This window comes from Megalobrama amblycephala, linkage group LG7, assembly GCF_018812025.1.
Source record: "Megalobrama amblycephala isolate DHTTF-2021 linkage group LG7, ASM1881202v1, whole genome shotgun sequence".
Taxonomy (NCBI): domain Eukaryota; kingdom Metazoa; phylum Chordata; class Actinopteri; order Cypriniformes; family Xenocyprididae; genus Megalobrama; species Megalobrama amblycephala.
Genome location: NC_063050.1, coordinates 1,819,098 through 1,833,809, shown reverse-complemented (window position 1 = coordinate 1,833,809; position 14,712 = coordinate 1,819,098). Strand labels below are relative to the sequence as shown.

General features: G+C 33.9%; 1 protein-coding gene across 1 annotated transcript; it reads right to left on the bottom strand.

The window, feature by feature from the left end:
- Positions 1-7,268: 7,268 nt before the first annotated feature.
- LOC125271055 (ribonuclease inhibitor-like) lies at positions 7,269-14,478 on the bottom strand. The gene is made up of 3 exons (XM_048194994.1): positions 14,085-14,478; positions 9,208-9,381; positions 7,269-7,634 (listed from the first exon to the last, which is right to left on the bottom strand). Exons 1-3 carry the CDS (start codon positions 14,132-14,134, stop codon positions 7,610-7,612), a joined length of 249 nt encoding a protein of 82 aa, XP_048050951.1. The 5' UTR covers positions 14,135-14,478; the 3' UTR covers positions 7,269-7,609.
- Positions 14,479-14,712: the final 234 nt, after the last annotated feature.

The following is a 14,712-nucleotide window of genomic DNA, read 5'->3' as shown; positions in this document are numbered from 1 at the left end:
AAGCAATTTCTTAACGATCAGCATTTCATCTGAAAGAGGTTCGCCTGAAAATGTTGTCCAATAGAGGGAGCCACAGGATAAGGAATATTTTAAGCTTATTTTTCTTATTTTTAAGCTTATCTGTTTCCATACTTATACTTTTGAACTATAACCATTAAATTTCTTTAACCATGTTCTGACAATATAGTTTTACTGTACATTGACATATGAGAAATGCTTATCCCAAGAATAATTATTTTTATATGCGGTCTTAACTAATAGCCTATGACAGTTTGTTCTGCATGTGCATTTCTTTTTTCCGGTATATAGGCTATAGCTTACAATATTATAATTTCTATTAAAATACATGATTAAAGTGTTTGATAATAGGCCATAGCTTGCACTCTGAATTAATCTTTTAATTTCGAATTTGGTCTTTTAATTTAACTGTCTTTAATGCATCATGCATTTTTTTTTTTTTGTTGTTTGTTTGTTTTGTTTTGTTTTATAAAGGATTTCTATGGGGGACAAAACTCTGTAACAATATGTTTTACTTGGATAATGCTGTCATTATTTTAGCAGTAGTGTTTATGACAGGAGAAATGTGTTGATTAGTTGTCTCTGGTTGTCATTTTAGGACATTAAGCCCAGGCATTTTCAAGTTAAGCAATAGCACATCTTTTAATGTCAGTTGATTGGCTAATAGTGTACGTTACATATTTAAACAAAATTAGGAATGGAGAAATATTCAGCGATTTTGAGGTGCGTTAAATGTGTTTTCTTTTTGCTCAAAACAAAGCAAAAACACTAATTTACAGAACTTCAGACAATTTACAAAATAACAACTGGCAAAACTTACTTCAGACGTCACGGCGCAGACGTCACGTAGCTTCTCAAGTAGCTTCTCACACGGTTTCTCAGGCGAGAAGAGGGGCGACGAAAGTGTCACGCTTCTTATCACACGTCATTGGTCACGGCTTCTGCTCACGGCAAGGTACGCGACGATCGACACGACTGATTGCTTAGTTAGCATCGTAAATAGAGAAACGACACCTCATAGTCTGATGGCAGTTTTTTCGTTGGCTTCTAACCTAAAACGACAAAATGAAGACATTCAATCATGTATCAGGTATCGTTTATCTATTAAAAACATTTGTTACTGTCATTTTGGGTTTAGTTAGACCAAGATTAGCGCACATTTAAAGATAGGCCGTAACGGTCAGCCGCGACGGACAACAACTTAAGCAAACATTTGTAAATGTAATCTTGTCATATAATTTAAAATTTACAAGATAAACAGTGGTTAAGGTAGCTAATGTCTACTAAACTAAAATTTAAAATACCTTTTCGGCCGAAGAAAGAGAAAACTTGTCTGAGAAAATCACCGGCAGGACCGTTAACTCTCGACGCAGCTGAGCGTTGCCATGGATACATGCGCGTACCCTAAAGAATGACGTCACTCGCTTGTATCTCCCAGCTGTGTGGCTATATTACACTTTTTGCCACATGCTATACCTGTCTTAAGTGTAAAAATTAAAGTAATTTTTTTTTCCTAAAATAATTTTTCTTTAATAAAACAATGTTTGAGGTATTTATTAGTATAGGAATTGTCTTACCTGTGTAATTTTCCAATTTCTTTACCAGCAAAGTGCTTTTCCATTCTTCATCTTTTCTTTGCTGCATTCATCAGTTGAAGTCAACATTATTTTAGAGCTCCACAGGATTAAATGTTCTTTAAGCATGGGAATACATAATAAATTGTATAGGGTGAGTTCAGGGTGATTGGGACACGTTTTACTATTGAGATGATTTGGATAAAATGTCCCATTCAGTCTGCATTCACCCTATCTTATATAAAGCCTACTATTGAAGAGTAGGCCTATCATGATTTTGATGTTTAAAATTCTGAATGTTTAAACATGTTTAAACTGCTGAAGGCACACATGATCTGATGACATCTTTTATTTGTTTGTAGGTTGAAGTACTCCATTTTTTTTTTCCATAGGCTAACATGAAAGTTGTTCATTTTTAATATTTACTTCATTTTACAATGAATGGTCATTGTACAGAAACGTCCACTTTTCTGTCCCTAGACTTTACACAAATATTACACCTGAAAACATTTAAGGATAAATTTATATATATATATATATATATATATATATATATATATATATATATATATATATATATATATATAATATGAAACAATATGTTATTTGAACAATTAAACCTTCTTGAGCCATCAATGTGGCAATATTAATTTTTTAATTGTAAAAATTCCAAACACCACAGAAGCTCTCGTCCCCACAGTCATGTATAGAGGGAAAGGGCTTTATTTTGAGTACAGAAACAGTTTTTCTACCATTTCAAATATAATGTATGCATAACTATCAAACATACTATGTAAACTACGTCAAAAAAAAAAAAAAAAATGCTGATTAAATATTATAAAATATATAATGAACCCCTGGTGTTATGTCACTGGTGTTACCTTTAACAAAAATCTCTTTTTTTTTTTTATAAAAATCACACTGATAGCATCACTTGACTTCCTACTTCCTGAAGATCCATGAAGAAAGGCCAATGGAAAGTCTCTTTTCAGTTATCAGAAATTTTAATTAGAAAATCATAATTTAATATGAAGCTTTTAGGTGGGTCACTGGTATGACCTACATTATTGTTAGAGATTTTTTTTAAAACAAGAATACAAATGGATTAAATGACTTAATTTAGTGGCTATATCATGATTGACAACATGTGGATTGATACCTTGCAGCAGCCATTTTGTAAAATAAATTTTTTCATGAAAAATGTCACTGGTGTTACCTATATAGATAAACTTTATTCAAAGCTATTCATTAAGTTCTTTTGCATAAAATAGCACTAAGATTACATGATTATAACTCTTCTTTCTCATTGTTAATCCTCATTTGGTCAGATATGGCTAAATTAAAGGTATATGGCTAAATTGAGCACAGCTGAGAAGCAGCGACTTTACAGACAGCATATTTTATAGACATTTTTAAAATGTTTATGATCCTCTGACTGCTTCCACTAATGTCAATGATAAGTCTTTGATTGTATACCAAATGTAAAAATTTAGTCCCATCTAGGCTACTTAATTCTAGTTGACGAATAAGGATGTTTGGTCTTACACATACGTCACTGGTGATTCATTGTGTCACTGGTGTTACTGTTTTTGTCTGTCACATTAAATAAAATGTGTCATATGTGACATGATAATTTTACATTCATTGAATTCTGCTACACTCAAGAATTAAGATGTAAAGGATTGCATCATTACTTGCTTATAACCGTTTTTCAAATATTTTCATTGTTATAGCAAATACATGGTTGTGAATTTGAATTAACATCATTCAATCACACTTTTAACCTGATTAAAATAAAAAAAACACACACAATCTCCTTATTTTTAGCATTATCATTATTTTTTCTGTAACTCTGACTGCATGTTCTGAAAAAATTGAGAAATAATATTTCATAAAAACGTTTAAAAATGCCAGAGAAGTACATGCTGTCTTTAAATGCATGCATGCATGTCAAATAGACCTACTATTTTTAAAACCATAATAGCCTATCAACCTGCACAAAAAACAAAAAAAACAAACATGGTTTCTGTAAAATCCATTATCACATTTAAAGTGATTTTTTTTAAGGAACACGACCTCTTTTAAATCCAAGGTTTAGTTTAATTTGTCCTTTGTCTGAGTTGCAAGGTGTCAGGTCTGTTGGTAAAAGGCAACGCATGGGCGACTGGTTTTTGCAAGTGCTGTTATGGAAATATCAGATGAGGGACGTCTATGGGGTGTCGTTTTGCTATTTACGATGCTAACTAAGCAATCAGTCGTGTCGATCGTCGCGTACCTTGCCGTGAGCAGAAGCCGCGACCAATGACGTGTGATAAGGAACGTGACACTTTCGTCGCCCCCTTTCTCGCCTGAGAAGCCGCGTGAGAAGCTACGTGACGTCTGCGCCGTGACGTCTGAAGTAAGTTTTGCCAGTTGTTATTTTGTAAATTGTCTGAAGTTCTGTAAATTAGTGTTTTTGGTTTGTTTTGAGAAAAAAGAAAAAAACACATTTAACATTTAAGCACCTCAAAATCACTGAATATTTCTCCATTCCTAATTTTGTTTAAATATTTTGACGAAAACATGACCGACACTATTAGCCAATCAATAACTGACATTAAAAGATGTGCTATTGCTTAACTTGAAAATGCCTGCGCTTAATGTCAATGACAACCAGAGACAACTAAATCAACACATTTCTCCTGTCATAAACACTACTGCTAAGATAATGACATTACTGCATTATCTAAATAAAACATGTTGTTTCAGAGTTTTGTCCCCCATAGAAATCCTTTATAAAAAAAAAATGCATGAAGCATTAAAGACAGTTAAATTAAAAGACCAAATTCGAAATTAAAAGATTAATTCAGAGAGCAAGCTATGGCCTATTATCAAACACTTCAATCATGTAATATTTTAATAGAAGTTTTAATTTAAGCTATACCCTATATAATACTGGAAAAAAAAAAAAACACATGCAGAACAAACTGTCATATTAGTTAAGGCAGCATATTAGAATAAATAAAAATAATTATTCATGGGATAAGCATTTCACATATGTAAATGTACAGTAAAACTATATTGTCAGAACATGGTTAAAAAAATTTAATGGTTATACATTCAAAAGTATGGAAACAAATAAGCTTAAAAATAAGGAATATAAGCTTAAAATATTCCTTATCCTGTGGCTCCCTCTATTGGACAACATTTTCAGGTGAACCTCTTTCAGATAAAATGCTGATCGTTAAGATATTGCGGTTAGCTTCCCAAGCATCAATAACTGTATTTGGCTTTGACGAGTCTGAGACTCCCGGCCTGAGATTGTGTCCCAGACGGCAATAAATAGTTTGTGAATATTTGTAAATATTCATGGCTTAAACAGCTGGAAAATTGACTGCAGTTCTGTGGATGTTTTTTTCCCAGGCAGGGTTATAAACTAACAAAAACTAAAACTATTAAAACATTTATGCTAATCGAAATAAACCTGAATATAAGAAAAAAAAATATATATATATATATATTAGTAAAACAAACTTAAACTAAACGAAAACTAGAAATGTTGCCTTGTGGATGTCATTTCGTTTTTCCCCTCTGACTTTCAACCGACGAGATCATTATCTTTTCATTAACCGACAAAGTAAAATAAAATTAGAATTCAACGAAATTACAATGGATACGTGTCTGTGACCCATTAATAAAATCCCAGGGGTTTAATTCGTTTTAGCCTACATGAAGGAATAGCAGAATAAACAACAGAATGTGAGGATTCATCATCATCATCATCATCTTCAGGCACCTGCAGCGCTTCTGAATGGAGAAAAACAGGATTAAATCCTAAAGGAATAAATAACCTATGCGCAAATTTATTTTACCTAATAAACATATTAACAAAATATAATTCTTTTTATATTCTTTGTTTTACAGGCAATTTTTTATTTTTATTGTGAGTGTACAAAAATAATAGGCCTATTTAACCCTTCGTAGATTCGAAATGTGTTACATAAAGGTGACCATAAATGTCTGAGTATTTTATTTTTTTTCCCGTTTTTATAAGAAAATATAAGTGATCGCGCCGGCGCCTCACACGCACACACATTATTTTTTTTTTTTATGACTGAGCACTGTTCTTAATTCACTTGCCCAGCAACATCACCTAAAATATAACTAAAGCTTAAATATAGTAATTCAATTTATTAGACAAATCGAATACAAGCACATGAGAACAAATAAATAAGTCTTCTAATAATAATTAATGCAGCACATCTCAAACGAGCGTGTATAACCATGCAATATATTTGTTTATTTCGTAGTTCTAACCTTAAGGTTGTTTATGCCATTGCAGCACTTTTCCATTATTTTTCTAAGTAAACATGCGCTTAAAAAAATAAATAAATAAACACGTTTGACCGTCGAGCTCGACTCTGTTGTGTTTTATTTGTTTAGTTGCTTCAAGCCAAGCGCGCACTTGCAGTGTTACCATGGCCACTTATATGCATTTTTGGGCTTGTTATTATTATTTTCCATATTAAGAGGTGAAGGCCTTAGTTCAGCTGGAATGGCCGGTGTGTCCTTTGAACGGAGAAAAGTCAGCTGTTAATTCGGTGCTTGCTCAACAGAGGTGGCTGGAGGAATGGCCAAGCTTCAATCAGGGAGACAGATTTGTAATGCTTCCTCCAACTTATGAACATTTACACCTTAAAGCTTCCTTTGGGCAAAATAGGAATAAAGCTAAAATATCATTAGTGTTATCCACACATACAAATCCAGACGTTAGTCCACACGTACGTTATCCAGACGTTTATCCACACGTACGTTATCCAGCCGTTTATCCACACGTACGTTATCCAGACGCAAAGTAAAAAAATATACTTTCTCAACTACGTCGCCGCCATCGCCGCCGCGCACTTTGAGCGCAGCTCCAACACGTGACTGTGACGTCTAACGTCTCATATCTTACGTCTGACGCCTGAATACTATGGGATTTTGGCCAGACGGCTGGCGTGCGTATACACGTTAGTTCTCTTCTCAGTTTGCTTAGCAATCATCAAATTTTGTTGAATTCACCCCTCATATCAGACTACCACAGCTGACAACGAGAGACGCGCGTGCACACACAACTGCATGTTTGCCTAACACACACACACACACACACAAAGAGCACAACAATTATAAAACTGTTATTTTATAAATAAATACACGTATTTTGCTCCTTACAACGTGTTTGTTTTCTTTTGTTAACCTAGAAGTAAAATAAAAAACAACAAGAGGACTTAATCGAAAGTCCCCTAAACGTCCCGAATGGCCGCTGAACGTCCTGTGAACGTCCCCGTGAACGTCCGGAGGACGTCTTTGCGGACGTCCCCGGGACAGCTAGAGGACCCTACACATGGACGTTCGGGGGACGTTCGCAGAGGCCATTCAGGGGACGTTCTGGGGACGTTTTTTTGTTAGCTGGGATGTAAGTACAGAAGTCAACAAAATATATAACACTGATCTAGTGGTTTTTGGATATCATATTTTAATCCAAAAATCCTACATATTGTGCCTATGAGTCGACACTTTAATGAATGCTACCACCATTAATTATTTTACAAAGACATACTAAATACATTAATACAAATGTAATACAACTATAACTGTAATAAAACAATTGTTTGTCTCCCAAAAGTGAGACTGAACTTTTGTTTTTTCTCTCGCCATAATCATGAAAAATGAATCTTTCATTAGTCTTTGTCTCCCTCTGCTGGTAAAACACAAATATAAATATATTCAGGCTCTGTATTTTCTATGTAACAAAACTTCAGCCTTTTTGAATTTATACTGTGTTTATACAAATAAAATGATTAATCAATGAATGAGAAACTGTAGTTTGTTGCTCTGAAATAAAAGGATCTTCACTGCCGCCTCATCAGGTCTGTCAGAGGATCGTTAAAATCTAAATGAATCTTAATTTATAACAGTGAAGTCACTGTATCTTCAGTCTGTTGATTCTGTTGACTGTGAGTCTCTGTAGTGGATCCTTATTCACCATCAGATGATCATGAGGAGATCAGACTGTTAATCCTAAAATAAAACACAAAATTACGTCTGTCACATCTTTTCCTAAGAAAACTAGATGAGCTTTATCAATTCATTCTCACACATGATAATATAGCTTCTGTCTGATGCTCAAAGTCACTTTACAAAATCAAGAGGTCATGAAAGGTCACTTTCACACAACGGACAGCTGATCCAGAACCAGCAGAAATGATCATTACACTCCACTACAAATTTAAGATGTTGTAACTTATAATGTAATAACTGCACATAATGTAATAAGTATTACATTATTATTGTAATAAATTGTTCATAATGTAATGATTTTATCAAAACATAAAATCTTGAGCTCATAATGTAATCATTTTTACATTATGAAAAATTTATTACATTATAAACTCACCATATTGTCATAACTTTAACAGCTTTTAAAACATAAAAAAAATAGTATTCTCTTTTTTAAAAATATTCCAGTCTTAAACTACCTGAAAAATGCAACATATTTTAATATTCATCCAATTATTATGATTTTTATTATATTTTTATTAAACATAAATCATTGGTATTCCCTTACAGTACATTTTAAAATCTAAATACAATCTTAACCTGCTTACAAAATCCACCAGATTACTGATATTATTATTATTATTACTATATATATGTTTACATACTGTTAAATGACAGTTAAATACCAACACTGTACAAATGCTGTGTATAAAAAAACCCTCACGGTATCAATGTGTGTGTGTGTGTGTGAGTGATAGATCATGTTATCTGCTTCAGCCAATCACAGCACAGAGTTCAAGTTTAGCAAACATTTCTTCACTTTAATACAAGTTTCAGCAAAACAAATCCTGAATGTTCATCAGAGGACATGTTGAAAAATACAGTATAACTTACAATCATGTACAGTGGTTATAAAGAGTCTACACACCTCTGTTAAAACAGTTTGGTTTGGTCAACATGCCCTCTGATGAAGAAATGTTTGCTAAACTTGTGCTCTGTGCTGCGACTGGCTGAAGCAGATAATGTGATTTTATGTTTTTAAAGCTGTTACAATTATGACAATATGACAATGTGTTTGGTGAGTTTATAATGTAATAATTTTCTCATAATGTAAAAAAAAAAAAGTTATTACATTGAGCTCAAGATTTCATTACATTTTGAGAAAATTGTGACATTATGAACATTTTATTACAATAATAATAATACAATACTTATTGCATTATATGCAGTTATTACATTATGAGTTTCTACAAACCCAAACCTCAGATTATCACACACACAGAGACAGTTAAAGGGTAAAAGCTGGAAATAACATTAATATTATTTTCACAATCAGTCACAACACTATGAGCAGAATTAAACTCAATTTAAACAGTTTAAAGTTCAGAGACCTACAGAAACTGAAGCTGAATTTAAGACTCATTATCTGATGATCTCAGACACAATATTCACACACATGTGCTGTTACTGAACCTGGTACAATTTCCTTTTATTTCTAGAGAGTAAAACAGACATTTAAACTTTAAATGAAAATATGATGATTGTTGTGATGAAACTGTGAAATGTGATGAAAATTGTTAAAACCTATTCTTACGTTAGTATCTGCAGTTTATAATGTGGATCATCCTTCAGATCAGAGAGCAGCTTCACTCCAAAGTCTCCTAGTTTATTCTCAGACAGATACAGTTCTCTCAGGTGTGAGGGGTTTGATCTCAGAGCTGAAGCCAGAGCAGCACAACCTTCATCTGTGACACCACAATAACTCAACCTGTAGAGAACAATGACACACTCTTCACTCTCTCAGATCAGATCAACACACATTAAGCCTCCAAATCTATAAATCTTAACATAACCAGTTAATAAATAAATAAATAAATATCATAATGCTGACAATATGAAATAAATACTCATTTTGTCATAAAATACATCAGTTTGGTTTAGGGGATAGAAAATACAGTTTGAACAGTATAAAATCATTATTTCTCTTAAGTCACCATAAAACATTGAAACCCAATGTGTGTGTGTGTGTGTGTGTTTATTGACATATCAGGACACAAATGTGTATAATGACATGGGTATGACATAAGTATTAAAAAAAGAGGTGACTTATGAGGACATTACTCCATGTTCCCACTTTTCAAAAGGCTTATAAATCACACAGAATGAGTTTTTGTGAGAAAGTAAAAGTGTGCACAGTTTCCTGTGATGGGTAGGTTTAGGGGTAGGGGTAGTGTAGGGGGATAGAAAATACAGTTTGTACAGTATAAAAACCATTACGCATATGGCATGACCCCACAATTCACAAAAACAAGTGTGTGTGTGTGTGTGTGTGTGTGTGTGTGTGTGTGTGTGTGTGTGTGTGTGTGAGATTAATGTATTTGTAACATTTTAAGGAACTCTTGATACTAATGTAATTAATGTCCAATAAAGGCTGTATTAAAGCACTTAATGATATTTTCAGTCTTTCCGTGACCTAATCTAAAGTGAGAACTCTTTATGGTTAATAAGTTTTTAACAAAACATTATCTAACTCTTTACATATGAGCTAATTAAACAATAACAATGAATGAAGAACTAATTTTTCGCATATAGTCTATTAATGTATTAACTACAGTTTATGAACTATTAATTAACTATGTAAGAGCCATTATGTCTGTAATTCTGTTTTTTGACCACTGGATGGAGTATTGGCCTTAATGAGTATATAGGTAGGCAAAGAGTAAGAAAGGGCAGGTGTGTAATTAGAGGGAAGCACAACATTTTTTGACCATGTCTGGAGGTAAATCTGTGATGATATCCGACGGTATTTTATATCTGCACTGGGCAGAGGAACTGTGAGATAAAATGACCTGTACGAACTGTGTGATGAATAAATCTGATAAAGCAGTATTTGGAGGACGATTTATCTTGATTGGATCTCACGCGTCAGAAACCACCCTACAACACCTCAAGTGACAAAATGGCTATTTATGTCACTACAAACTATAAACTAATAGTTTCAGGGCTCGACAATAAGGACCGCCTGATGGCCCGGGGCCAGTGTGAACGACGCTGGCGACAGTAGAGAGAACGGTCACTTGCCCGATCGGGCCAGTGCTGTAGGGTGTGAGATATATATCGTCTATGATATCGTAATTGTTGATTTAACGATCTGAAATTATCAAGTATGTCCCTCACTTTACAAAAACACCCATTGAGCGCACGCATGCACTATGTGACGTAGTCTAGTAGGTCTAGTAGGTAAATCACACCTCTGAGCTCGAAAACTGGGCGTGTAAAGCTCTGGAAAAGTGGGAGTGTAGAGGGGAGAGAACAACCAATGAAGCACAGACATACAACACACTCATTATACAGAATAATGAATATTAATATATAGGGGTGTGACGAGACAGGTATCTCACGAGACGAGACGAGACTCGAGATTGAGTTCACGAGACGAGACGAGACAAGATTTTTACACACTATTTTTAAGAAATCCTCAATGGCGAAATACATGACTAGAAAAAATATTCTGCAGATGTATTTGAAATGTTTTAACTAATCATCTTGTAATGAATGTCATTTCAATTCTACATTCTGAGTATGAATTATCATATGCAGTAAAAGACAACAATACTCAAGTACTGTAAAAGGTTTTTCCACTAACTCAACTGACTGACTTCTCTTCTGTATGATTTCAGTCTCTTCAGTTCTTACTGTACATGATTTATGAGCTTCTACAACTTTTGACCTCCTAACTGAACTCCTTTCCACAAACTGATCAAATAAAACAGTATAAATAAAAATGGTAACTTTACAATAAGGTCTCATTTATTAACATTAATGTATTAACCAACATCAACTAACAATGAGCAATATATTTGCTACAGTATTTATTAATCTTTGTTTATGTTAGTTAATAAAAATAGTCATTCATTGTTAGTTCATGATAGTTCACAGTGCATTAACTAATGTTAACAAATGAAACCTTATTGTTTGTGCTTAATAAGATTAAGAGAAAACTCTTATTCATTTTTATGGTAACACTTTACAATAAGTGCAACCATAATCGCATCCTCTCAATATTCAAAGTGCAAATAAGACCAAATTTTTCTTTGATACAGAGCTAAGAGATGGTTACAACTACACTGCCCAGCCTAAGATAGCTTTCATATTGAGAGATACTTGCATTCATCAGGGAGCCGCTTTCAAAACGCGGGGTATTGAAAGCGCGTTTGAATGCGCACTCGCGTTTACTTTCACTTTCAGCGATCCCGCGTATCTCTGTAAATATGGAGCGGCGGCGACCGTTATCCAACTGAATTAAATGATTTTTATTTAAATACAAAGCCAAACGACAGTGGGGGCGTAATGTAAACGTAGCAATGGCATATTCTTTCCTAATCATCCTTACACTCTGTCATGGCAACATCACGAGACTACTTTTCGCCTCGACGAGAAATCTCGTCACAGTTTAGTCTCACGAGATCTCATGACACGAGATCTCGTTACACCCCTATTAATATATGAGCACAGAGAAAATGACAACAAACTCCCGAGCACAAGGGAGAAATGCGAAAGAATATTTAATAGGGCGAATAATACTTTGATTACGTTTACGAGGACTGCAGTCTCATGATAAACAACACTTAGTTTAACACGGAAAGAATAAAGACAGTTTATTTTTTGTCCATTTTTCTTTGAATTTTCAATCTGAATCAGTCTTTTGTCTATTAGAATAATTGTGTCATCGTGTTCAGACACCACTGTATCAGTGTCCAGTTTGCACATATAATTCATATGAAGAAGACTTGATGAAATATGTGTGCATAACTACACCGTGCTGGTTAATGTTTGGTGCAGGAGAATGTGTGAAATAAAAACTTTAAACACAGATACTTTATTCTGTATGAGCTATGAGACACGTGGCTAGTGTTATTAAACTCATCGTGAAGCTCCGCGTTGAAACCGATCATATACGCGCTCCACGTGTACAATCGTATTTTTCATGTGTTCGTATTCAAACTCCAGTTCTGACCGCATTGTGATCAAAATATATATATCAAAATTTTGTGTTGTAGCACTGAGGAAACGAGCAACAACGATATGTCTCTGAATGACAACAACAGAGACCGAGGCGAGAGAAGTGATACTTCCTCATTCATAATACCGCAATTATAATCTCATGCATACTGCAGCGCAGTGATTGGATTGAATGAGCTTTTCGTCATGAATAAATGCAGAAACTGACGTCAGCATGTTCGACCAGCCCATACTTGGAGCCAACCAGCACTCCGGATCTTTCCGGTAGTACACGATGACGTCAGATTTTTTGACATTGCTCCGACTTTGCTTTTCAAGAAAAGCAGAAATCGCTCTAAAAAAAAAGCAAAAATAACTAATTTTAACTTTTAAGTAAAATTAATGAGTACCTTTAGTGTTTTCAATGATGTGCAGCCTTTACATATCTGTTTACATCTCAAAAAAAGTGTTCTGGGGTTTCATGACCCTTTAAGCATCTGTAACTGATCTTGACTGATATATTTTAATAAAGTTTCATCTATAGGCTAGTTATATAGTTGTACATTAGATTACAATTTCTGTAGCTTCCTGTTTAAACCTACATGAAAAACCTGAAAAGCAGTTTCATTTATATGTTTGTTCTGATGTATTTATTTTTGCTATTACTCATAATTTGATTATTTGTTACTATTTTTTTACTTATTGTTTATTTGTCTAACAATATTTAAAATTTAATTGAGTTAATCTAGTAGTTTTTGGTGTCATAACCCTATTTATTAAAGTTACATGTATCAAAAACAACAAAAGCAATAACTAGGCTTATTTTATAGGCCCATTTTCTTTTCTTTCACTTTATTAATTTTTTGTTGTGGGGCAAGTGAAAATTTGAACCACTGGCCCGACCGGGGAATCAATTTGTCCGATAGCATTATTATTATTATTATTATTATTTTTCAAGATTTCTATAGATATATTGTTATTGTGAATTATTTTGGTCATGATAATCATGTAGTGAAAGATCTGATATGATGACAGCCCTGGTTCAGGTGAACCACACAAAACTTCCCTCTTTTCAGCTGCAGATACACATTTTGAGGCAATGATCACACTTTTGAAAGGTTGGTCTGTTTGTAAAAGCATTACAAGAAAGTTGATTTACACCAAACATTTGTGATTTAAAAAACCCTCTTCACTGTAACCTGTGTCTGTTGTCTGGTTTGTAGTTTGTTCAGTTTATTTAACTGTTAGTTTTACTTTCTTTTGCAGGATAATAATATATTTAGATCTAAATTTTCTTTTTTTCAGGTAGACTCCTCACTCCTTCCTTCTACTGCCGGCAGGATCTGACGGTTCAAGCAGGAATCTGTCACTGAACCGCCGGATGGGGTTTACGCCAAAGGTTATTTTGTATGAACTATCTACATATTAATCCTTATTCACTTACAGCCTTTATGATAGAGATGATCTTACCACAGTGTCTCCAGTTTACAGTGAGGATTCTCCAGTGCAGCAGAAAACATCTTCACTCCCGAGTCTCCTAGTTTATTCCCAGACAGATTCAGTGTTCTCAGGTGTGAGGGGTTTGATCTCAGAGCTGAAGCCAGAGCAGCACAACCTTCATCTGTGACACCACAATTACTCAACCTGTAGAGAACAATGACACACTCTTCACTCTCTCAGATCAGATCAACAAGGAATTTCTCATGATCACATTCAAACTAACAGTGTGATGATAAGGTGAGAGAGACATGCAGCATTACAGCAGAGACTTTATATTTATATATATTTTTATAAATGAATAAAGTCAGTTTCCTCTGAAATCATCTTCTTCTTTTTGCCCCTGAACACAATATTCAGAAACTGAAACTCTGACATCAAATTCTACTACAGATTTATAATAGTGATTAAAAATAATTAATGTGACATCTATAGCTCTCCTATCAACACACTGATGTGAGAATCACCCAAATACATTTTCAGTAACACTTTCTATGAAGCCTGTGTTTATAATGCATTATAATGATATTCTTATTGCTTTATAATACATGCATAATGCCTTATAAAAACGTATAATGTTGCATCATCTAATAAATATTCA